Source organism: Amblyomma maculatum, chromosome 5, assembly GCF_055883805.1.
Source record: "Amblyomma maculatum isolate TAMU_Amacu chromosome 5, ASM5588380v1, whole genome shotgun sequence".
Classification (NCBI taxonomy): Eukaryota; Metazoa; Arthropoda; class Arachnida; order Ixodida; family Ixodidae; genus Amblyomma; species Amblyomma maculatum.
Window position 1 is genome coordinate 136,344,294 of NC_139348.1, and position 25,766 is coordinate 136,370,059.

At 48.8% G+C, this 25,766-nt stretch overlaps 1 protein-coding gene across 1 annotated transcript in view; it reads right to left on the reverse strand.

Moving 5' to 3' along the window:
* Positions 1 to 24,480, reverse strand: part of LOC146189672 (caskin-1-like) — a 316,774-nt gene extending 292,294 nt beyond the window's left edge. Inside the window, exon 1 of the mRNA XM_084604441.1 lies at positions 23,904 to 24,480. Within this exon, the coding sequence (XP_084460567.1) occupies positions 23,904 to 24,024 (121 nt within the window). The 5' untranslated portion in view covers positions 24,025 to 24,480. The remainder of the gene's footprint in view (positions 1 to 23,903) is intronic.
* Between the last annotated feature and the right edge of the window lie 1,286 nt (positions 24,481 to 25,766).

Below are 25,766 nucleotides of genomic sequence, written 5' to 3' on the forward strand. Positions count from 1 at the left end.
TCGCACAGAAATAATGACATACCATAAAAGACCGTACGCCGGCTCGTCAGGCTGGCATCAGTACGTGATCTTACTAGACAACTGAGGCAACCAAACACCGCGGCCTCGATGGGTGGAGTTATTAAGCGGTTGCAGCGGTTCGTGCACATCAATTAAACGCTCGCTAACTACGACGTATTCGGGCAGCCTATTTAGAGAAACTGCCCTCAGCCGCGCAAGAAGAGAAGCCACTGCAAACTGCAGCGTTCTGAGCGCGAGCACATGACGGCATCCTATAGGTGACGCGTTCCCACGTATCGGCGGGATACCTCAGCTGAGAAACGCGATGCCGACTCGATGCAAACGTGTCAGAGCCCGGGGCTCAGGACGACCTAGAATCGTTCGGCGGCGCTTTCATTCCCCCATCAAACGCGCGCCGCAGTAATCGGACGCCGAGCGGAACGCGGCACATGGCACCCCGCCGTCAAGCCGGCGGCGCAGTAGTCGGGCCCGAGCGACGATTTCCGCCGCAACCCAACACGAAGCCGCCGCACGACTCGGTCACACACACAGCCGCCACTCTTTGTGGAGCAGAGCCGAGGCAGACAGAGAGGGGAAGAGATAGAGAGAGGAGGGATGAGGTCGTGCCCGGGGCTGCGACTCGGATTTCTCGGTGCCTAACCAGGGTTCACGGCCGGCGCGACCCGCGCCAATTGTCCCATGGCGAGCGCGCGTATCCTATATAATAATACAGAGCGCCGAGCTTCTTTCCGTGTCGCAGGCGAGGGCTCCGCAGTCAATTTAATTCTCTGACCGCGGCCAGGCTCGGGGGAAGCGAAGCAGGCCGCGAGTCTCAAATGCCGCGGTTTTTCCGGGCCTTTGACGCGGGCCCAGCACGCGTGTGCTCTCGGTAGAGGGGATCAATATGCGCCTATCTGAACGAACTTTATTGCGTCAAAATGACCCTGAGCTCTAAAAAAAGGAGGTTTATTTACAGGAAAATGAAAACAGGTTACCAGTTATTTACCTGAAATGTTCAAGAAGATCGGAAAAAAGAGAACATTTTGAGACGCAAGATGTAGAGATTTTGTCATTTAATTTTTTTCCGATGAGTATTCCAAGGTCCTCGACAGTTCCATATGACTGAGAGCGCACTTTAAGATATATGCACGGACTTGGCATCGAGAAACAACAACAGCAGTAATAATAATAATAATAATAGCAACAACAACAACAACAATAATAATAATAATAATAATAATAATAATAATAATAATAATAATAATAATAATTATTATTATTATTATTATTATTATTATTATTATTATTATTATTATTATTATTATTATTATTATTGGTTCACGGGCAGTGGAAGGCGCTGTATCTGTGACACTTGTTCTGTGGACACCTGACCTACACCGTAAGGGGAGGAAGGAAGGGACGAGTGAAAGTGGAAAGAGAGAAACATAAGTCGTAGTGGAGGGCAAGGGAGTAATTTCGACCGGGTCGAATTAATGTAATTAATTTATTAATCGAAACCAACGCATACATCGCCCTAATTACAGTGGCTGTACCCTGATTAAAGGGATGCGAACATTCCGACACGCCAACGAGTGGCACCATTTTTGGCAACTCGCACCAACAGGGACGGGAGAACAACGCCCATCAGCACCGGTAAAACTGAGGCTAGCGCAAACAACCACAAGCGGTGGGCGACAAAGTGAAACTCGTAGCGGGAGGACAGGCTTAGTTCTAAATCCACCTTCTCGCACGAGAGGAGTATACATATACCTATATACACACAGTAACGCGCATGTGCTAAAGATATACGAAGCGCTACAGAAGCGTGCCCGCGCAAAAAGACCGTTTTACAGGACCACTTTATAGTGCCATTCCGGCGGGCCAATATGGCGCGACCTAAATGCGCACGCATAAATTAAAACCAGAGAGAGCGAGAGAAGAAAGTGGAAGAGAGAAAAAAACAAAGCGAAACAAAGCCCAGCGAGCCTGCTGGGCTGCCGCGCCGAAAAGCAAGGGCTGACAAATTACGCGACGTGACTCCTTAAATCGGCCCGTGCATTATGAAAGGACGCGCGCGAGCGGCCCGCGACAAATCGCAAGGAGCTGGGCGTCGTCGCCCTCCACACAAAGCGGTGCGCCTAATTCGCTTCATTGCTCATCTCGTTTTTTTTTTTTTTTTTTTCTCTCGCTTTTCTTTTTTTTAGAATTCCCCAACGTAACAAAGAACGCGGGGATGTTCACGAAGAAGAAAAATAATAAAAAAATAATAATAAACGGAGAAAAAACGGGACCGAAGAAGAGACGCGTTAATTCCGGGCAAGGAGAAACTCCCAACGCGAAAACTGAGGAAAGGTATATATAACGGGGTAAAGCGAAGAAGCTGGAAACGGGAAAGCGCTAGAAGTCTAAGAATTAAGGCCGCGTGTCCACAACCGGGCCGAATAAGCGCTCCGGCGGCTGGCAGGTAATTTTTCAAGATGCACGCGAACGATGTCTCGCTTTATTAAGACCTAGTTTTTTTTTCCTTTTATTTATTTATTTTCATTTATAACGAAGCTGGTAAATACGCCGTTAGCGACGTCGACTATCACGCGCAGCCAACAGAAAAAAAAAAAAAAAAAAAAAACCAAACCAACAAAGCGGAGTGGTCTCAGTGCAGTTTTGTGGACCATCAATTACCTCTCTGACCCAATTACTTGGCGGTGCACACGCTAACAGCTACCGGGGCAAGGTACGCACACGCATGGCACTGTCGGGGATTAAAACGACGACAGTTCTCAGTCGCGTTGTGCTTTAATCTGTTTCGGTTGCACTTAAACAGAGCGAGATATTTTCTTGCGCAGGGGGAATTGATTAATGAGCCATCTAATAAAGGATTCATCGGGACTGAACGCCTCTCTGGCCAGCGCGCGCTTCGGGGGTGGGGCGAGAGGGGTGATCAGAAAAAGGAAGGGAAGAGGGCAGATACCCCGCAAAATTCGTACTTACTTCTCATGACGAGTCGGACCACAGTCGATAAAAATAATAAAAAGAAAAAAAAAAAAACGAAGCACTACAGGACTTCGCTTAAGTTTGGTTAAGAGGGGAAATGGCGCAAGCTACTTTACAGGACTCGTAACTCTATCGTCATTGTCATCGGTAGACAAGGATAATTACGAACTGTTTCTCACGATGTTTCAGGAGTAGTGGTTCGCGCATCTTAGCTACGGATCGGAAGGATAGTGGCTCGATTGACGGCGGAGGCAGGCATTTCGTGTTTAGGAATGCACTAAAGCGAGCAACGAATATTTGTGTGCGTGTGTGTGTGGGGTGGGAAGGGGGGGGGGGGGGCAGTTACTCTTGATAAAGCACTTGAACTAATGGAAATAAGGGAATGGAACGGCGTTTCCTTGATAACTGCGGGTCTTGTAGTGGGTTTGTTGTACGTCTATTGCTCTGCCATTGAAAGGGTACACATGAGGGGGGGGGGGGGGGGGGGGGGTACCGACAAAAGGGCACGAGACGAAGCATTACCAACTGCAAGCGATACGGCGAAAGACGTACGGAGCGCACCTTCGCCTTTGGAGAAGTCGTGGTCGGTATAACTTGGGATATGCTTGGAGGTGCACCCGCTGGGGGGTGCTTGCTATATCTGCTTTTTGTTCGTGTGGCTAGCCCATACGTCTTTTGTTGACAGTTCGCTGTCTTATTTCTCGCTCACTACCTTCTTCCACTTGTGTATCGTTTTCTCCCTGCCCTCCTCTATCAGGTTCTGCAGCACCGCTATGTGATTGTACGCGTTCTCTGCTGCTTCGTGCGATTTTGTTCTCTCTTCTATGCTCTTTTGTTTTTTGTTTACCTTTTGTTGTTTTTTTGCATCACTGTTATTTCTTCAAATTACGCTGTTTTATTTGGCGCAATTAACTATTTTTCATTTGTGTTGAATTCACTTCATCCCGGCAAAACTTTGCTGGTCCGGGTTCCCTCTTTCTTCTTTTGTTTTCTTTTTTTTTTTTTTAATTTTTCTTTTCGTGGTAGGACATATAAAAGGGTGGTCTGATGGCCTCCTGGCCAACTCCGAGCCATGGAAGGTCCGGCCGGAGCCCGGAAATTGCCCCGATCCGCCGCAGTCCCCCAGACGCGCTAGGAGTACGTGCGGACCATACTCACCCAAAGCCGCTCTCCAGAAACATGGCCGACACTAGCATGGCCGCTTGGATCGCGGCCAAATTCTAAATACACAAGATGGCAGCGACAGAACATTTGGCAATACGCGTGTGCAGTTGGTAGTTCGCGGAAACAGAGTCGCGCTTGCCGTGTTATGCAGCAGAATTATTTCAGCGCACTCTAAAGAGGGCGCGAATAAAGCAGAGCTGGAAGTAACAGGAGCCTTTCTTTAATACTCTGCATGGAGCGAAAAACCAAAGCATTGGTTCAAATAACCCGGAAGTTCAAATTAAGCGGGTTCGAACTGACGAGAGTCTAGCGCACACGAAGAGCGAAGGACAAGAAAAGAAAAAGAAGGGTGAAGAAAAAAAAAAGGGGGGGGGGGATGAGAAGGGTTTAACGCTGCTGAACCGAATATGGAGCAAAAGCATTAGACGCGGGTGACCGAGCGTTCTTTTCCTCCTTCTTCTTCTTCTACTACTACTACTACTACTACTACTACTACTACTACTACTACTACTACTACTACTACTACTACTACTACTACTTCTTCTTCTTCTACTACTACTACTACTGCTTCTTCTTCTTCTTCTTCTACTACTACTACTACTACTACTACTACTACTACTACTACTACTACTACTACTACTACTACTACTACTACTTCATCTTCTTCTTCTTCTTCTTCTTCGTCGTCGTCGTCGTCGTCGTCGTCGTCGTCGTCTTCTTCGTCGTCTTCTCATCCTCGAGGAGTAGGGGGAGGGTCCACGAGCCACGGACCACTCGACGAGCGGTTAAACCTGGCGTAGTATTGATTTTGCAATAAAAAAAAAAAAAAAGAGGCTGTGCAATGGTTGCCAACAATAAAAGCCCGGAAATAGTCGTTAGAAAGAAGATGGAAATAGAATATGGACGCTGTATATTCTTCATGGAAAACTGCGTTCTTCTCCGGACGACCTGCCGGAAAGTGGACTGACTGACAGACGCATCGCTTCCCTACCGTGACCTGTCGTACACCTTCCATCACGCTGTCCGACGAAGAAGCCAGTGTACACTACGACGACAAATGGAGCCTCAATCATGGCTTCGGTCACTCAATCGCATATCGTCTTTTCATTTTAAGATATAAACGACACTTCACCGGCTCTCTGCATCACCACGGCGAAAATGCGGACAGAAGGGGCGGCTGTCTGCTCCAGAAAGTGTTTCGTTCAAAGCTCTCTCCTGCAGGTCTCGCGTTCAAGTGTGCGGTCGTGTACGCGGTGCCATTAATCAGGCGTCGAAGCATCGGTGTCACTCCGATTAGCGACGCACGGAAGCAGCACGAGTGCCGGCTAATTGAAACGATTAGCTAATTGATACGCACCGATACACCGCTACATATATCGTCAGCTGTCGATACACGCACTATGAGGGCTGGCATGTCGGCACGCTCAGCCCATGAAAAACGACTCGTGTCCACCCAGCCTAATGGACTGACTGCCGGCTCTAATATTGGACAGAGATCTATAGAACAAAGTATCAAAGATTTGGGATGCTCATTTGAATCGAATATATGGGAACCCATAGGAAGAGCGAAAGATTCACTTTTTTTTTGTTGTTTTATATCGTTACCAGTCCTTTTCACGACTCAGATATACGAGTTGGCTGGCTACATCAAAAGTATGCGCACACAAGTACATTGCAAAAAAAAAAAATACAAGGGTTTAACGCTGCTTAACCAAATATTGAGCGAAAGCATTAGCTGCGCGTGACCGAGCGCTCTTCTTCTTCTCTTTTTCTTCTTCCTCAGCCCACAAATAAAGCCCCTCTTTAACCAACCGATATGAACGTACCTTAGTGGCCTATAGGGGTAATGTGAATGCTAAGGTCCTAGCCGGCTGATTCTGACGTAACCGTCCCATGTGAAACGAGAGACCCAAGTTGGCAGCTCCTGCCAGCTTGGGGTCGTCTACGGGGGTCGTCTACGGGGGTCGTCTAAAGGTCAATGGTGGTCACCGCCGTTCCCCGCTGAAGGCTCAAACTACGAGCAGTATTGCCTTCGCAATAAAAATGCGTATGGAATAAGCCATGACTAAGACAACAATTCATGAATGCATAACAATATCTACAAGCGCTAAACCAGCAATTCAAATACACTCCTTTCGCCCGTCTTCGGGGCTGTCAAACAGCAGCCTGATTTCTGCACTTTAAGAGACAGCGTATGCAAATTCTTTCAGGACATGACTTCAGATCAATCGTTCAGCTTAAAACCTAATCACCTGGCGTTGACAACGCTTTTGTGGACGAGTTACGAAGAAGTTTCGGTGCTTTTAAGTTTGTGCTACTGACATGGCTGAACCATGCTGTATAGTTAGTGGTATTATACCTACAGAAATTAAAGAAAAAAGCAGCACAACAAGGCAATACCCCTCTTCAAGGGAGTTGCACGAAATACGCACGAAAAACGTAAGCCAATTTCAATTATCATGTACTTCTCAAATAGAAGAATATCCGCTACAAATCATGGCTAAGTACCTCGATGCGAATAAACAAGGCAATACCCCTCTTCAAAGGAGTTGCACGAAATACGCACGAAAAATGTAAGCCAATTTCAATTATCATGTAATTCTCAAATAGAAGAATATCCGCTACAAATCATGGCTAAGTACCTCGACGCGAATAAAGTTATAATTAAGTATACGCAGTACGGCTTTACACCAGCTGAAGGCACACAGGCTGTCTTGGAGGATATTTCAAACCTTAAAAATTCGTTTTTTGACTCTAGCCAGGTTATATACGCTCTCTTTCTTGATGCAAAGCTTGCGCCAGTGTATGCTATACTATTCATTTATTAATTAAACCCTCAATAACTGGATTTCGCGTGTCTGTTGTAAAACTGCTCTTATCTTCTTGGACGGATAGAACGCAGTCTCTATTGGACAGTATACGGAGCAAAATAACTCAGATAAAAGCCGGAGTGCCTCGGGGATCAATATCAAGTTCATTTCTTTTTTATCGATTTCAGTGATCTAGCCGCTACTATTAATCCCTATATATTGGAATATGGAGCAATATGGAATCAGACTACAATAGGACGGAATCTGCAAACCATTCAAATCTGTATTTGTTCTTTTTTCGACAGTCGCAGGCATGCGGCTTTACCACTCTGATTCTGGCGCGCGTATCAATTCTGTGTTATTTGTTTGATCGTGATCCTTGTCGCGAGACGCAGCTTTATCAGTTTCTTCGTCGCGCAAGGTGCTCCGAGATGTTTCTCGGAGATTCCGGCCACTAGCGTATATTTCTGCAATGTCCTATAGGTTGTGCTCGTCGCCGTTTGCAGCCTTTAAATCGAGCGCTGACGCGTGAAACCGGCATTCGTTGATCGACGACCGACAAACACGTGATGCTATCGCCTGACCTGGTACCGATAACAGCAGCTGCTGTGTAGCTTCGACTCAAAATTTCGCAGTCCATATGCGTCAGTCCAGAGTGTGTCGCGGCTAGGGCTATCACCACTTCCTAGCCAAAGTCCCTTCGCCAAATGCCCCTTCTGTAGGACCCGCAACGTTCAGGAATTAAGAAGGTTCATAATTCTAATCTTAAATATCGCTTGTTCACCACCTTGCTTCTTGCCACTATTCGAGTTCGATTATGCTCCAGGCACATGCTTTTAGGAAGCGTAACGAAATTTCTCCTCCACTCCCGAGGGACATCATGTCTCCTAGCTACTTGTTGCAGAAGGCAGACGACAAAATCCTTCCGCACGAAACAACAACAAAAAAAAAGCTTTCAACTTGGCCCCTCCCAGTCGGAAAAAAGTACAGAACATTTTCTGATGTTACGACAAAATTTCTGTGTGGTTATTGACGGGAAACCTGTTGTGACAACAGAACGTTCTGTAGTAACATCAGAAATGTCTGTAGTTAGAACAGAAAAGTGCTACAGAAGTACAGACAACAGAAATATACTACAGAAAAACTACAGAATTACAGAAAAACCTGATGGTTACGACAGAACTACAGCATATTTTGTCGTATTTTTGACACAGTTCTGTAGATTTTTTTCGACTGGGCTCAGTGTGATTTTAAACTTCTGCAAGCATTTCCTTTGGCGTTATACTAAGCCATGGTCGATTCCCGCTCTGACAGCGTGTGCCATTGCAGAAGAAACGAACAAAGACAAGCAGCGTTACCGGAAGCCGTCTCTGGGGGATTTTCCAGGATTTTATCCTTTCCCTTCCCTTACGCCAGCAGGCCTTGATAGTGAGAGCTGAAATAATATCGAAGCACTCCAATAGACAAAAATACATATTCTTTATATTTGCTTTAAACAACCAATAAGGAAACAATATAAAAATTAATGTTTTTAATCTTTCGACGCGAAGTGCGCTTCGCCAAACCACCTAAAGCATCGAGAATTTCTAGAAAAGGAAAATAATAACAGAGAAGTAAAACGAACAATCCAGGACTAAAGTCCGCCGCTAGCACCTGATCGGAACGTTTCTCCAACGAGATGTAGCCAAGATTAGAGGCCCCATCCACGTCCCCGGGACAAAATGTTTTCTTTGGGACGTCAAAAGACTTTGGCTAGCGTCAACGCTACGAGCACGGCTCGCTCTCTTGGGAAAACTAAAAGTCGTCAACGACGTGAACGTGGTTCAAGCGGCTGGCTACTCGTTCAAAAGGAGTGCTGACTACAACGCAAAGCCTTTAACATTCTTTATCGTTTATTTTCGACGGTAACGATACAGGGAAGTAAGAGTTCCTGGACGTTCACTGGCGCGGTCCAACTGTTTTCTTCCGTTCTCCCGATAGTGCGCCGCCGCATTGTCTGCCTGACCGGAGAGGTAAGTCGTATACCGGGGTCTAGACAAGAAGACACGGCAGGGATTAAAAACGTCATCCAAGACCCCTCCACTTGCACATCGGTGAAAAGAAGCGCTGACCAACGAGCCAATCCCTTCTAGGTCACCTTCTTATTCTTTTTCTCTTTTCTTTCTTCAACGTCGGTACAGGCCGGCAGTGAAGAAGAGGACGGTCCTCAGCGTTCCTTGACGTGTCAGACGATTGCTCGGGGAAACCTTGCCGCCCCGGGCCGCTCCAGGAGGTATAGCGGCGGTAAGGCACGCGATCGATCAAGATGAAAACAGATCGAAGGAGAAATGGATGAGATCAAAAGAAATGAAGAAAAAAAAAACACCGAAGAACGAGAGAAAGAGCTACACAGGAAGAGGAGAAGGAGGAGTAGAGGCCCTTACTTGGCATGCCGGTGCAAAAGCGAGACACAGATCCCCCGCACAACGAACGGGCGCTCGCGGCGGGCGGGCCGGTCCTCCTCCTAATCGCGGTTTCACATCGACCGTTTTGCCAAAATGGAGAGGGAGACAGAGGGAGGATGGGGCATTCATCACGGGGGACACAAGAACTCGCGACAAAGGGGGACGGAAGGGAGGGGGTGCGCCTCTGCAGCTCTGAGAAGAAGCGAGCACGGAGGCCACTTCTCAGCTGTCGCCCTCCTCCTGCACGTCTTCTTCCTTTTGCGCGCACAGTACTCCGAGGGCAGATAATGTAGCGACCAGGGCTCTTGTGGTCCCACACTTCCTGGCGCCTTATTAACTCGGGGCCAATCGATAGATCGCCTCTTAACCCGCTTATTACTATTGATCACAAATACGGGCGCGGATCCCGTCGCGATATGTGACACTCTCGGGGACCATCGCTTCGGTAGACAGGTTAGTCCGTATATATGTTTCACTTACAGCGTAATCAATGGTATAGCGAAGCCAACCCTAACCTGCCATGTGCCTATACCGAGCCTTCTGGGCTGGCCGTTTTTCGTCTCACTGCCTCCTGACGACATATTGTATAGGCACGGCTGCTTTCCTTTCCTTCTAATAAATATGCATGTTTTTGTTTTGTTTTTTAAGGCTGAAACCTTTCTAGGCTCATGCTCGCAGAAGTTATAGTGCCTAGAATATACGGACAGTATATTGTAGGCACTACCGAGGAGGTGTTCGCCGAAACTGTGCGCATGAAGTGGCACTTGAAGAAACAAAATCTGCCTCCACCGGCCCTCCGATACCCAGCCGAGCGCGCTAACCACTCAGCCACGCCGCTCTGAATCTGTATTCGGATCCGTTTTTGTGGGTCAGCTCTTGGCTCCATCCTTGTTCTTGCCTCCATCGTTCTTCCATCTCCACGAGTTTATCCCAGCGCCACGAAGAGGGAGTGGTAAATTCGGAAAAGTTACACGAAAGGTTGTGATCTGGATTAGTAAAATCTCTAGATTAGAGACTATTCAGGACAGGTGGTATCACCCTTGGACGGATTGGAGGAAACCGAGCCGAGAAGGCCGGACAGTAAAAATGTAATAAAGGACGAAAGGAGTCCGGGAGGACACATTGGTGAGGGTATAAGCGAAGGGAGGAATGTAAGGTGAAGGTTGCCGGAAAAGGATTAGATCCTTTTCCGCCATCTGCGGAACAGAGCGCTCTCTTTGACCAAGTTGATCCTTCCTAATCATTTACACTCCCTCATAGCTACTTATATAGTCTTAATTCCTCAAAGTTACGTTTACTTGTGAGCCACTGTGCAAACACGAATGTTAGAATTTGAGGTATTCTTTATTTGTACCCCATGCATTGTACATATTCTCCTGATTTTTGTACCCTGTGGTGCCGCCTGTCATCCGGGCGGCGTATCCTCGTCAGGCAGTGCACACATTTTGCCATGTCACCCCGGACAACCTTTTACTGAAAAATATAAACAGGTACCGCACTCGCTCCTGATACATACAAGGAAAAATAAGAGTCCTAGAGTCGGTGCTGTGCTCCTGGATCTGGCTACCTCTTCTCTCTCTCACACACACACACAGAGGGGGAGGGGGGGGTCACCATCTCTTGTGACGGCACAGCATGACGCTTTTGACACGGCTTCACAACTCGCACAAACAGCGGGTCCGCCGGGCTTGCACAAGAGAACCCGGCCTTACACTCAGGTATACGTCCAGAGGACACATTCCAGACATCGGAAAATCCGAACAGCGAAGAACCTACAAGTCATCGCGAGACACGACAATGGACGGCCCCGACGGTTTCAAAAACTCTGAGACTGAATATGAAGAAAGACGCAAAAAGCGGCGCGCCACGCCACCGCTATTCGAGAGCCCCGTGACTGTTGGGCTGGCCTTCTCCATGGGGCGCCCCTCAAGCTACCCTGCAGATAACAAAGCCACCAGCAGCGTCGGAGACGGCAGATAAAGCCAGGGCGCGAGGATGCCGACCGCCCAGCAAAAAAGCGTCAAACGCGAAAGCGCCGTTCGAGCAGCGAGCAGACGACGGTACCAGCGTAGGCAGAGAGGGCCGAAGCGGCTTCCCAGAACCCCGGCGCCGATCCTCCCCAGCCCGAGCTTCCCTGCCATGCACGGCTGCACCTTTCTTATATATTTTTTTTTTCGGTCATCTATCGCCTTTTTACCTCGTCATAAACTTCCCTTCTTTCTTTCTTGCCTGCTTTCTTTCTTTCACTTTTTCCGTGTTCTTGGCTCAGTAGCAGTGCTTCACCCTCCTGCCAAAAGACCGTGGCAGCAGCAGACGACGCGCTGTCAAGCAGACGACACCATGCACGCGCTGTCGTCTGCCAGCGTGGCAGTCGACAGTGCACCCCGGTTTCGTCTGCTAACTCATCCGGCAAAAACTTCTTTGTCTGCTTTATGAAGCTAATGGTGAGACGTCGCTTGCACGGACAGCGTACAAGACGCGGACAACACGAAGGCTGTCGGTTTGCACCCGCACAAATCCGGATTGGCTGCAGGAGGAGGCCTGTTACCAGAGCGCGTTCAATTTGGCTTGGCATCCCTTGTTTACGGTGGCTCATTGTGCGTGCGTGCGTGCGCGCGCGCGCGCGCGCGCGTGTGTGTGTGTGCGTGTGTGTGTGTGCGTGTGTGTGTGTGTGTGTGTGTGTGTGTGTGTGTGTGTGTGTGTGTGTGTGTGTGTGTGTGTGTGTGTGTGTGTGTGTGTGTGTGTGTGTGTGTGTGTGTGTGTGTGTGTGTGTGTGTGTGTGTGTGTGTGTGTGTGTGTGTGTGTGTGTGTGTGTGTGTGTGTGTGTGTGTGGAGAGAGAGAGAGAGACAGCGCCTCCTTCGAATGTAAAGTGTCCCTAACAATGACAATAACGAAATAACGAAGCCACGAGACGCTGAAACACACACAACACCGTAAAGAGACTGAATGTTCAGTGCTGACGTCATTCCTTTCAACAGCTGACTGAGACATCAAGAAGACCAACACTTGTCGCCAATGGACAATATTAAAAGCCGGAGCTTGCTCCGATTTCTTGAAGAAAATAGACTACATGACTTTAAGTTAAAAGACAGCCTCATTCTATGCCACATGGCAAGTCTTCGAATAACATCAAGAAAATAGAACAGCGCAAGAAAAAAAAAATCTGGGCTGAAAATTTGCTGTTAAAGAGAGACTGCAGGTAGTATTGAAGCAAATAAGTATGCAAATAAAAAAAAAATAACACAAAGAAACCGATTCTTCTAACTTCGTGCCGCGCCACCAAAACTGAGCGAGAATTTATTCCAAAGAAACTTACCAGCAAGTTATATACTTCGTTAAAAGGGACTTGCGCAAATGTATTAATCGAAGAGCGAATAAATGAAAATTTAAAGCCGGAAATTGACCTCGGCGAATTGGCAGTCAACACGATGGTGATGACACACGCTGAGAACTCTCGCGCATCCGAGCATCCGTGCGCAGTGCCACGAATAGCGGAAATTAATCAGTTGGCGTAATCTCTCAGGCGGGACGCGCAGCACGTTTGCCTGCATAGCCCTGTACAACAACTGTGCCTGCCTGCTGAACACTTATGGCACTCTGTACTGCCGATTCCTCACTTCACGGGATTGGTCATTAGACAAACAGGGAACCTGATTATGGATCAAGCGGATTATAGATGGCAGCGATCAACGCAGTAGAAGCTGTCCACTCATCGAGTAGAAGGGTAGGCGATGCACTCGTCGCGTCAGAAAGCGGAAGTGGCGTGACTCGCAGACAACTCGCTCTGGGTGGGGAGTTCGTCTGCGTCGGCAGGCAGCCAGAGTTGTCTGCTAATTGACCACGTTTGTTACTTCGCGCCCGGCAGTCGGTGCCGTGCGTCATTCAGCACGGTAACAATACCTGTCAAAGATGTAAAGTAAGCTATTCAAGACAAGAATTAAAACTTAAATGCTTGAAAGCATTTGAAAACTGAAAAAGGAACGCCGAAAAGTGGCGTACGCGCGCAATATGGCACTCAACATTTTCGGGGGACACAATAACTACAACTGCAAGTCAGAGGGCGCTCCCGAAGAGTCGTCACGAAGCAGCGACGCGTTCTCCAGGGCAAGCGGCCTAGCTGCTAAGTTACGGTTCCGAGCAGAGCAGTTCGCACACAGATAAAGCGAATTCGATGCCGAGAGTAACCGCTCGTCTGCTCATCAGGCGGGACAGCAGACGACGCGGTCCCGGCCCAGCGGAAGTGGACCCACGTCGCAGACAACGCAAGGAGGGTCGCAGACGACGGGTTCGTCTGCGCCCGCCTGCGAGACAGTAGTGGCCGACGTCTGCTAATGGAGCGTGTTTGTTGCCCCGGACGTTGAAGAGAGGCGCTCGCGACCGCTTTTTGCGCGGCGGCCCCGGGGGAGCCCACGGTCCGGACTGTGGTCGCGGTCGCAGTGAGAAGCTGTCGGAGTGGTGGTGATGATAATGGTTGCCCTCTCCCCTACTCCGCGACGGTTTCCGAGAATTCCCCACACTAGGGGCCAGCCGTCACGTTCCCCTCATTCATCCGTCTATATCAACCTCACGCAATGACGCTGACTAACGTGGTGGGTCCGCCTGCGGAGGCGATTTCGTCAGTGACTTGTTGGTAGCCTCCACACGGGCGCTATTTACACCATCGAGTTCGAGGCATACATGGCTGCTTTGCCAACGGGAAAGGAACTGTCACATATCGGTGAAAACACTGATGAAAGCTTTCCCATTCCACGTCTTGATTGCTATCCGCGTAGTAAATTTAATGCCACTGTGCACCACACACTGCGATAGCGAATTTTGTTGGTCTATTAATATAACATTCAACGCAAATAGCTAGAAAAAAAACAACAACAACACTGAAGCTAATTGCTGACAAAGGAGTAAGCACGAAACGTATAGCGATAAAAGCAGCTCCTTGCTGGTCCCTGCTCTATCACACATCTGATAACTGCTGAGTATCATTAATACCCAAGTGACTGCTGGAAGACTTGCAGTCTGCTGTGCAAAAAAAGAAAAGAAAAAACGCTGCCTTGCCAAATGTGGCACCCGGGCGAGCTGCTCAAAACAGGGCCGCATGGCAATTAGGAACAGTTACAGGGCGCCATCGACAGTTTCATTTCACGCTCAAAGATGGCGCCTCTTTCGTTTCCCAACTTCCGAAAATTGGCCAGAAGCCAAGCCCAGATGTCTGCCAAGAGTTTCGCAATAAGTAAGCACTGAACAACTCTGCTCCAAACGGCGCCTCTTCTTCGATTATTCGATGCAACTCAGTCCCTCCGCAAAGGAAAGCCAAGAAATTTCTCAAGCCGGACGCCACCAAAAGAGAAATCACAAGTATATATAAATAAAAAGGAAAATCCACTTCCGCAAGCAAAAAAGCGAAACCACTCGCGCAATCGAGCTGCAGAAACAGAAAAGAAAAAAAAAAGTTTATTCTCCCTCTCCTCGCGAGTAAGAGACAACAACCACCAATTACGCTAATAATGTGTCAACACAGCTCGACGCGTGGCGCTGGTCTCGGAGAGTTGTCGCCAGGGCGGCTGCTTGGCATTCCGCTCTCACGATTTCGCCGACGAAGTCATCTTTGCAGCCACAGCCCGCACTCCAGTCTTCGGAGTAAGCAGACGACGAAGAAAAAAAAAGGAAGAATGAAGGAAAACCCGGGCTGCTGCAGACGACGAGGGCCCGAACGATGCCGCCGCGTTGCACCCCTTTTCGGCCGGGCCCCGACTGCGAAATAAAAGAACCGTTCACGGGGCGCCCCCAGGACGCACCGTATACTATACGGGGGAGGAACCATCTGTGGCGCGCGCGTGTGTTTTTTACGACCCACTGCGGCGATTTGTATTTATCTTGGCTTCGAGCTAAACATCACCGGGGAAGGAGGAGGAGAAAAGAAGAAGACAGCGACTCCGCGAGGGTTGTGAAGAAGACAGCGCGGCGGCAGCCAGCTGCGGCTCCCGCGAGAGGAGAGACTTCATAGCTGGGAGTCATCAAAACTGCGCACAGCCAAGGCGGGCCCCCGTCCTACTATACGCCCTGCGCTCATTCTCGGTGCGATCCCCGCGGGACCCCGGCATAAATGGTTGGAAGCCATGGCGAAGCTCCGACCAAGCCCGGTACCCGAAGTGCTTAAAAGCACGGACCGCTCGATGTTTCCAACAGAACGACGCGCGGAAGACATCGAAGGAAGGCCCAGTTTTCCGGGACTGCTACGTGGCTAAGTGCCGTAGATGGTTGTTTTATATGTGGTTTTAGCGAAAGTTAAGGGGGAAGTGTGTGACGGATCGCGAAGAATCTGAATAAGCGGCTATCCTACCGCAGCTCAGATGCTCAAATACAAATTTCAAATATAATCACCAGCACAAACGCAAACAGAATCAAAACACACTGCCTGCCATGCCTGGTAATGTTGCAGATGAGTCGATGACGATCGTATGATATTAATTTATTTTTAGAGCGATGTTAGAGAGCCAACCATGCTAAGTGTGGCCCAGACAATTTCATGGATGGAGCATACTGACATCCACAGGCGAAAAAAAAAAAAGAAAAAAAGTCGCTGTATTAGCACACAAGCGGTAGATGGTGCTGACTCCAAACAACGGCAGCTGCCAGCAACTGCTTAGCCTCGCAGAGTTGCAGGAAGATGTCACTATGAAGGCCAGTGAACTTTTGAGGAGGCTGAGTTTCATGCTTCCCTAACTACACCTGCACAGCGCCTCGGTACTGGAGAGACGTTCAATGAGGCACTTTAACTGCATGCATCTATAAGTATACCACCTCTCGACAAAACTGTCCAATAGCCCGCCCCCAGCTTCTCTGAAAGCACAGCAAAGTTGTCAAGGAATCACGGCAGCAATCTAAAAGGAAGTGCCCCAAACGCTCCCACGGCGTCCGATCTGAGCTCGTCGCACGAGGATTTTTTAGCATAGTCGACGACTTCGCAGCAGCGAACACAAAAGCACGTACGCGGGGAAGGGTAGGGAGGACACCCTGTCTTCAGTCATGAACACGCACCAGATGAAACTTCATCCAGTCTCGTTGAGTCATACGCAGCGCGCAGTTTAAAGACGTGCTTAAAGAAAGCGGCTATAAACCATATCGTTACGTTAAACCATATTGCCTCTTACGCGATACAGACTGCTTCCATTGAGGTCGCAGTGTAGTGACCACGTAAGAACGAAAAGCACGATGGGCGTCTGCCAGTAACGACGAGTCTTCGTGTTTTTCAGTTGTCTCGGTCCATTTCCCCTTACCCGCCTCCATCCCGCAACTATCGATAAACACTCCCTGCGAGGTTCGCAATGAGTTTCTGCTACCGTCTCGCCTTCTCCCACGTTTTCTTCGTTTTACCCCTTTTATCCACTCTGTGCAGCAAACTCTTTTAGCTCTCCGCCGGTGGCGCGAGAAAAAAAACAACAAGAAAACGAAGTTTTTTTGCGGCATCACAGTGTTATGGTGGCGGCTGATTGGGGGGTAAAGGTTCCGCGATACGGCGAAAGAAATAGGCGCAACCGGCGTTTTTTCCAGCATAACCCGTCATTTGCGCACCGGTCGCTAAGCTTCCTATAAGCTCTATGCCTCGCCGTTGCGAGGTTAATGGGGGTTTATCAGTGCGGCTACACACAAAAATAGCCGTACACTTAAAGAAGCTCTATGCGCCCGCCTAATTTCGATCAAAACTTTGCTGAGTTCTGCAGCAACTGCCTGTCGTCGCGACACGAGAACGCGGGTAGATAACAGGGAATAACCGGGGAGAAAAAAAAACAAAAAAAAAAAAAGGCCGTAGCGACAGGTGTATGCACCGAGAGGCATTCGCCGCGGCGCTCTTGGGTTGTATCCGACCGTAGAAGAGAACTTTAGACATCGATAGAACTCTAGTAGTACTATAGAGTTCTATCGATGTCTAAAGTTCTTTTCTACGGTTGGATTACTATGCGGGTGGCGCAGTGGTTACGGCGCTCGACTATTGTTCCCAAGGATGCGGGATCGAATCCCGGCCTCGGCGGCCGCTTTTCGATGGAGGCGAAAAGCAAGGTGCCCGTGTGCTGTGCGATGTCAGTGCACGTTAAAAAGAACCCCAGGTGGTCGAAATTTCCGGAGTCCTCCACTACAGCGTCTCTCATAGCCTGAGTCGCTTTGGGACGTTAAAGCCCATAAAACTAAACCAAACCAATCTAGTTGTACTATATTAGAACTAGAGTAGACATCAGGATCGCCTGTGCACGTGTCTGCTCTTTCTTTGTCCAGAATTTTTAAGATGCCACAGGAAAGCCTGAAAGTGGACTTTGTGCCGGCTTGGGTTTTGACTCCAGCGCCAAAAAAAAAAAAAAAAATGTGTTGCAGAAACGCTTCCTCGGAGCAATAAACCTGCAAGCGTTGCTCTTTCCCCCATCCGTATCTGTGTATGTGGCTTGACATGGCTGACGAAGCTTTTGCCAAGCTTAAGGAAGAGGAAGAAAGGGAAGACCAAAAAAAAAAAAAAAAAGAGGGGCCTGGAGAGAAGGAGAATGCGGAACGCTTAAGTCCCTTGACCCAAGCGTTATCGCTGCGGAACCACGGGAAGAGATGAAGACAATGCAGCGCTCCTATCGTTGGTGAAAAAGCAAGTACGAACCCTCACCCCTTCCCTTCCCCTCCCCAACTAATATTCATAATCCCCTGCAAAGCCCATAGCTAAACGGCATCGAATCTGAGGCTCCCAGCTGCATAGACACCTGCACCTTTTTCCTCCTCGCTCGTTTTCAGCGCCATTACCTTTCCTTCCCAGCGCAGGTCGGGTGTCCATCCTCGGCTAGCTGCGCCACCAGCACCACCCATCTAAAGCCAAAACCAAAGTCCCACGCAGGACCTCCAGAGTTCGATCCACCGTCCGGAGTTTGCATGCCTCCCGATTCAGAAAGCTTGTTAGAGCGCAATTCAATCCCTTGCGGCTTCGAGCCATTCAGACAATAAATGGATTAATTCCGAATTAATTTTTACCAACCTGGCGCTCTTTAACGGGCGCTGACACCGCAAAGCCCAATTAGGGGCCCCTTTTGAGCCTCGCCTGCATCGAAATGCGGCCCCCGCGGCCGAAAGTGAACTCAGGTCCTCCGATTCAGCAGCCGAGTTCCCATCCACTAAGCCACAGCGGCGACATGCATGGGCAAACAAGAATCTCGCAAAAAAAAAAAAGAAAAAAAAGGTAAAGTTCTGATGCTAAACCGCCATGTGAATAGGCGATATACTATGCACCTTGAAAATTAACTTATAAAGGAGTAAAAAGAAGACATGTCCCCTAACGCACTCCCTAAAAGGGGCAGAGCATTCTCCTCAAGCCATGGGGTAGATTTTCATTGCTAAAAATATAAAATACATATATGGTCGGCCGCGGAAGCAGATACTCGCTTCAAAACACAAAGTTCGTGCGGTTACGAAGATTGTACCCGGGTTTTAATACCATCGCAATGATCTACCACGACCTCTAGCGCCGCGAATAAAGGTCCCCATTTCATTGTTAACCGCATCAAATAATATGATTTGAAATGGAAATACGCCTCCATTAGCGACAGTATAGTATTCCACGCTACATCGATATCTACACTAGGAATTAGTCATCAGGAGCATACTATGCCCACAACAGGAAGCGCGCTAAGGAATATATATGATACTCCTCTTTTACACCCATAGAAGGTAATTCGTGTTTAGAGCGTATAGTATCCACCACTAGACAGAAACTATTTTTCAGGTCTGAGAAAGAACTTGTGAAGTCTCTGCATTGCAGCAGGTCGGAAATTTGGGCCAGTTGAATTGGATTCGTAGTGAAGGCTTCCTCACTAGGTCTCATGACGAAATGCAAGCTAACGTGCAGTGGTACAAAGAAGAATGCTTGCGGCGCCTTTAGTACGCGTCCACCGTTCGAGGATTGTCCCTTTCGCATTCCACCGACTCACTTTCGCAGGACTTCCTAAATAATTACCTCGCCTGAGACACTTCCTACGACCGGAGCAGGTATAATGATTCCACTCAGAGTCTATCCCGCTTTTCTTTCCACACATTGTAAAATAAAAATAGACTCGTCACATTATTCAGGCCCAGGTGAAAAGATACACACTGCGCCCGCGGCTCGCCGGGAAGACGATTGCTCAGCTGCCGTTGTCTGAGAGCGCGCACCAAACAAGTGACTGGCTGCCCCACCGCCGCCAACACGACGGAGCCAAAAAGGGTACCCGCCGGTAAGAACGCAAAAAAGGCCAACAGAAACTACACAACACAAGTCCATTTATTGCGTCCTCTCTCTCTCCCTCTTTTTCGAGCGCGAAGGAAGAGGATTTTATTTTAGACTGCGGCGCGCCTTGTGTCGGGGTTCGAGACCGGCGTCAGCTTCGGGGATCGCGCGAGCATCCACACACCGTAAAGAGGAAAGAAGGCGGGAGGGTGTCTCAGGAGTCCGTACACTCCAGCCAGAGCAGAGCCACTGCTTCGCGAGGCCCGATGCAGAGACAGGGGTAAAAGGGCTAAACATAGACGTCTGTGTCTCCTTTCTTGATGCTTGTTTTTTTCTCTCTCTTTCTCTCAAGTTTTCTTCCGCGCTCCCTTCGCACCCATGACTAGCTTTCAATATCTAAGCCTGGCTCCCTTCGCGCAGCCCCGAATAAAGTCATCCGGTGCAAGCTTACAAGCGACCGCTAAAAGGTAAACACAGATGGCTGCACCTCAGCGTACAGCTCATTAAGCGAGATAACTGCCAGACTGATTACCCGGTCATGTGTCTGCAGTCACTCTCTCTCTGACGTCACGTATGCGGAACTCCGCACAGCGTAGCGCACGGTACAATACTATAAAGAAACAGCTACAGAGAGTATTGCACACACGTATACATACTAAACGCAAATAACCCTATAAGGGCGTAAAAATGGAGTAGAATGTCCTCTAGCGTATACCTATTTCAGAAGTTAAATATGCAGGCCAATAAATTTGCGGAATATCTATGGTCGGCAGCGGAGGTAGAGTCCAACTTCAAAACATGGGAAACTGTCACAGTTACTGAGATTACAACCGAGATTTAAATCTCTTCTGATTGCTAACAGCTAGATTCTAGAACGACAGTTAAATATCTTCTGCGATTGCTAATTGCATCAAATGAATGTTGTTTAGGACGAAAATATACCTCTTGTTGCAAGCAGTATAGAATTATGTTTATTTAGTGTGCGAAAATCTACCCTAGGGTTTCAAAAGAACACCCCGCTCCAATAGGGAGCGAGCTAGCGGACACGCTACTCCCTTTTTACTCCCTTACATGTTATTTTATACCTCGTTAACATGGGCGTCGCAATTACAGAAAGTCGCGATTAATGGACTTTTTTGTTTGTTTGCAAGGACCAGGCGTTTTCTGTGTTCTTAAGCTTAGAAAATATGGAAACCCGCTTTTCGGGCAATGATGGACACTGCATTATGGCGCGAAAGCCACAAGCATCGCTGGTATGGACACCACTCATCAGTGATGCACAAAAAGTCCAGTTGACATTTGCGCAAGTTTTTACTTCGACGAATATAAAGCAAGGACACCACTGATTTTATCGCACATGAGTAAAGGTTGTTTTTAGTCTTAAAACGGGCGTCGTGAAGCGCAAAATAACGAGTTGAATGCCCCTGTGAAGCGCCAGATCTGCGAGTTGCAAGCAGGCCTCTGAATATGCCCGTGCAGCGCGAAAATGAACGGAAAGTAATCTTGGTTGTTAGCCTTGCCAAGTCAAATGCTGCGCTTATTCTAAATAGCAGTGAGAAAAAAATGCTCAACATCGCCATTGCACAGTCAACAAATGTTCACACTGGAAAAGATGGAAGCCGCCCTCTGCAGTGCTATTTGGAAATGCCCGCGCGACCGAGGCTGTCGTTAGCGATCAGATGCTACAGAAGAAAATCCAATGTCTTGATAGCCGATTGGGTAAATATTTCACATCGTCGCTCTTGTTTTTTAAGGCGAAAGCCTTTAATGGCTTATGCTGTCGTGGACAAAATGTGTCCCGCTTTTGCGGCGGCTCTGATTGGCCGAGGCGGGATGAAGTCATAGAGGCCTCGACCAATCACAGAGCACCACCACAGTATGCGCGAATGCGTGCCTTATATGGCCATATGTCATGTCAATCAATGACCAATTACGAATTAATGGCTGACTAATTATTTTGTAATTGAGAAGGTAATTAACTAATTAGTGATTAATTAATTACTGCTCAATAAATAATTAGTTGACTAATTAATTAATTTGTGCCTGTGCGTAGCAGAATGCGGCACTCAGGCTTTCGCCTTTCACTACTTTAGTCGCTAAAGTCCCTCGTAATTCTTTTTTTAGATCTGGTTGCAAGAATAGTATACTTTCGTGCCTTATATACGTATTTGTGTTCAGTTACTTCGAGATGGGACGGCTTCGCCTATACTCCCGAGAGTGGCTCATAGTTGAAAGACCGCCATGACATTATTAGTCACCGAATCCACGGGAAAAGCACAATTAAGTGTCGATAACTCTTAACCGCCTCTCAAGACACGAGACGGCATTCGCACCTTGATGCTGATCCAGAAGGAAGAGTGGTAGGAAGACCGAGTCTCAGAAAAAACCTCGTTCATTAACGAGGTTCTTTCTGAGACTCGGTCCAATTCTACCACTCTTCCTGCCGGATCTTCTAGCAAGAAAAAAAAAAAGGTAGATAAAAACGCAGTAAAGGTGGAATTGCTTCTGGGCTCGTGTGCAGTGCCAACGGCAGCCCCATAAATAAAAGCAATTGCAATAGGGAAGTCGAAAAGGCCTCGATGCATCGGGAAGACAGTTAACCCACGCATTTACTGCACTTACGAATCAAATGAGAAAACACAAATGACACCACCTAATACCTTAAGAGGGTTTACGCAGAAACTCTTGAAGCCCGTTAACAGGAGCAGTCAGCCTGTCCTCGTTCGAGCACATTTCTACCCCCTACATCAGCAACCCCTCGGATTGTGCTCCCTATTATATCGCGCACAATCATTAGCATGTAGACGTAAAAAGCTATTCATTTATATGAAGAACCATCAGACCTACAGCTATAAATCCCCGCTGTAACCAAGTCGCACGGACGTGCGTGGCATGTGAGAGGTGCCCAGAACAGAGATGAGAGGATCATGAGAAGCGCAGCCGACGGAATGAAGATTACTTATGATTGTAAAAGCACGGCTACGCTAAACCACGGTTCTGTTCTCTTCCATCGTCGACAGTGGCGTTTGATTGCCGATCCCGAGGTCGTGGGATCGAATCCCGACCGCGTTTCCATGGAAGCAAGATGCAAACGAAGACCGCGTGCGGCTGCCTGCATGCCTATATTGCGAGACTCGTCTCTGCAGTATCTTATATATTGCACAATGTATTACACAATATTTCGTACTAATACTTCAGTTCTGTTCCTTCTACTACTCTTGAAAAAAAACAAAAAAAAACGCCTAGATGATGTTTGCCTCCCAATATGGATATGTGCCACTGACCGCCAGGATAACAACAAGCCGGTTTTCCAACGGAGCTGCCAGATCTAATCCACCCGTGTCTGAAGACTACATGATGTCTCGAAACTTTCTGCTTAAGGTCCCCGCTCGATCCAAGCTGCTTACCTGGATGAGCGAGTCATATCTGCAGCACACTACTCCGGAAGAGAGGCGCACCCACGCCCATCACGGATTCACTTCCCACCAGAGCTTGTTCCGTGTTATGGCCACCCGTAGAGTGCTTATTTACTCGATTCTCATAGAGTTACGAAAGGACACACAATGACACATCCCACAGCAAGACTGAATCCGCTGACGGTTACCAGAAGTATAAAGTTAGGAAATGTCCAGTAGCGTCCAATATGGTCCTACGTAAGGCTGGCCACTATATGCACCGCGGTAAAACAAAGCGCAACGCGCAAGCGTACAACGCCAGCGAACATGATGGTGCTGAATGTTCCGTTGTAAAGCGCGCCCTCCTGACGCTTCCGGATACAAAACCCACTTGTATTCACCAGCGAAGGGCGCCGAACCGTTACGTGGAAACAAAAGCAGCTGCTCGAGAAGCACGCGAGCCCAGTTCGCGCACTCCTTTAGCGAGGTGAACGTCGCTCGCGAGCGATTGTTCGGTGGAACTGGTGTGACAGCTTCACCACCATAACAACAAAAGCCGTTAATCTCTACTACTCCATTGGGAGACAGATAACAATAGTAAACAAATACGTACCAACCAAAAATAAAAACACTGCACCTGGAGTAAGCGTTCAGCGGTAACCTTGTAAAAACCATACAATTCCGGTTTTAGCAAAACTGTCTCACATAACGTTTATTTCAACGTTGCACGAAAGCTTAAGGTCAGAGTAGCACTAACGTGACAATTTGACAAACAACAGAAGAGCAGACGGACGGCAGCAGGAGCGCGTCCGCGCGCCCGGTTTTCTCACCAACGGTGAGCAACGAACGAGACAACAAAGTGCAACTCACTTTTAGGTGTCCTCAGGCCCTTCTTCTTAGACAGAGTCCGAAGGATCGCCGGAATATCCTCATTGCGGACGGCTTGGAAGAGTTGGTTCTCCTTCGACGAGCCAGACGACGACGACAACATGCTTGGGGAGAGTGCGCGCGCGCGCTTTCCACAAACACAAACGGAGCTTGTCAACACTGGCCGGACCCACTGCCGGCCGATCCGACGTCGCTGGATTCACCACTCGCCAGGATCAATTATCACCGGAGGCGATAATTGACGAGCCGAGTTCCACAAGGCGCACCACTGAAGCCATGCTTTGCTCTGCTCTCTCCTCCGTCTTCAGGACAGCAGCAGCAATGGCGTTGAACCGGCGGGCGCCACTTTCGAAGGCATCCCAACTCACCCAAAAAACTTTCTCATCCAGCGGATTTGCTGCACGCAAGTGACGCACGCATCACCACACCGTCGCCCCTAACGCCCATCACGGGTTCGAGCACGACTTCACCGAGAGTTGGCGGAGCCACGGTCGAAAATCCGAACAGACGGCGCGGCGGCACACTGCTCAAAAGCACGCGTCGTCGAGTGCCGTTGATCTCCGGCGTGTTTACGCGTTTCCGGTGAACGCCACCCTCTGGCGCTACGGTAGCTACGGGCAGCGCGCGGGACAAGACTGCTGGCCAATCAGGGAGTGCCGTGCCACCGCCCTGGCATCGAGGCTTTTCGAGCAGACGACAAACGGGCGCGCAGCCGGTGGAGTTGCGGGGTGCAGTGAGCGCGGTGCGGGCCACTTTTTTCTATGTTCGGAAGTTTTTTTGCGCTCGGCCGGGTCGCTTGGTTTTTCTTCACAGGCTCCGGTGCTTGCCTCTTGTCGGCGGAGGAGGAGGAGGATGAGAGAGAACTCCGCTGCTTTCTTCCCCGATGGCGAAGTAGAGCGGGGCGTCCTTGGAATTTCTACTTCCTAGTTTTTGCGGTGTTACTTGCTTCTGCTTTTGTTTACTTTTCTCTTTTAGTTCTTCACAGCGCTCCTCCCAAAGAATTGGCATTTTCTCCGTTTATTTGCTCGTCCCGACCCCTCAACCACACGATGGTCGCACGGGCGTAGCGCGCCTTGCTTAAAGATAGGACGGTGGGTGTGGCTTGCGAGAAAGAGCAAAAGCGAACGAAGTACGGTTCTCCGATGCAGCGGCATAGAGCCATCCCTTCAGAGACGATTGCCGCAGACGAACACAGCCTGCAGATGGCAGCCTGGTCGCTGGGCAAAGAAGAGTTGGGAATCGTCGCAGGGGTACCACGCCTCCGTACAAGGCGACTGCCGGAGAAATGACCGATTCAGAATTCCGGCGGACTCTGGAAGAGCCGTACCGACTCAATTTGCCTCGGTCTGCGTAAAACAATCCACCGGCGCTACCGCGTAAAATGCAAACACGCCGCGCAAAAAAGGGTAGCAGAAGTAAATGAAGCGCCTTCGTTCCGTCGCAGAACAATTGGGATGCAGAGGAGAAGAAAAAAAAAAAAAAAAAAGAAGTTATAAGATGTGCGTATACAAATGGAGTTCCGTATCGCCGGATGGGGGAACAAATGCAACGCAATTTCATTGGCACGCCAGGCGACCGACGGAATCGTGCCTTTATTAAATCAAACAGTGCGCGTTGTGTTGTTCCAGCCATCGCTCGCCTGTAATCGGTCCCTCGATGTTCATTTCCGTTAGTGCATTTTCTGCCACACTGCGCGCGCCACTGCAGGCAATCAACTCTCCTCGAGCACGTCTTGCATGAAGGCGCGAAGGGTGGCAACCGCGGCAAAAACAACTACAGCGGCATGAAGAAGAACGGAATTCCAAGCAAAAGTTGCTGGAAATAAATGACCACCTAAGCTACCCA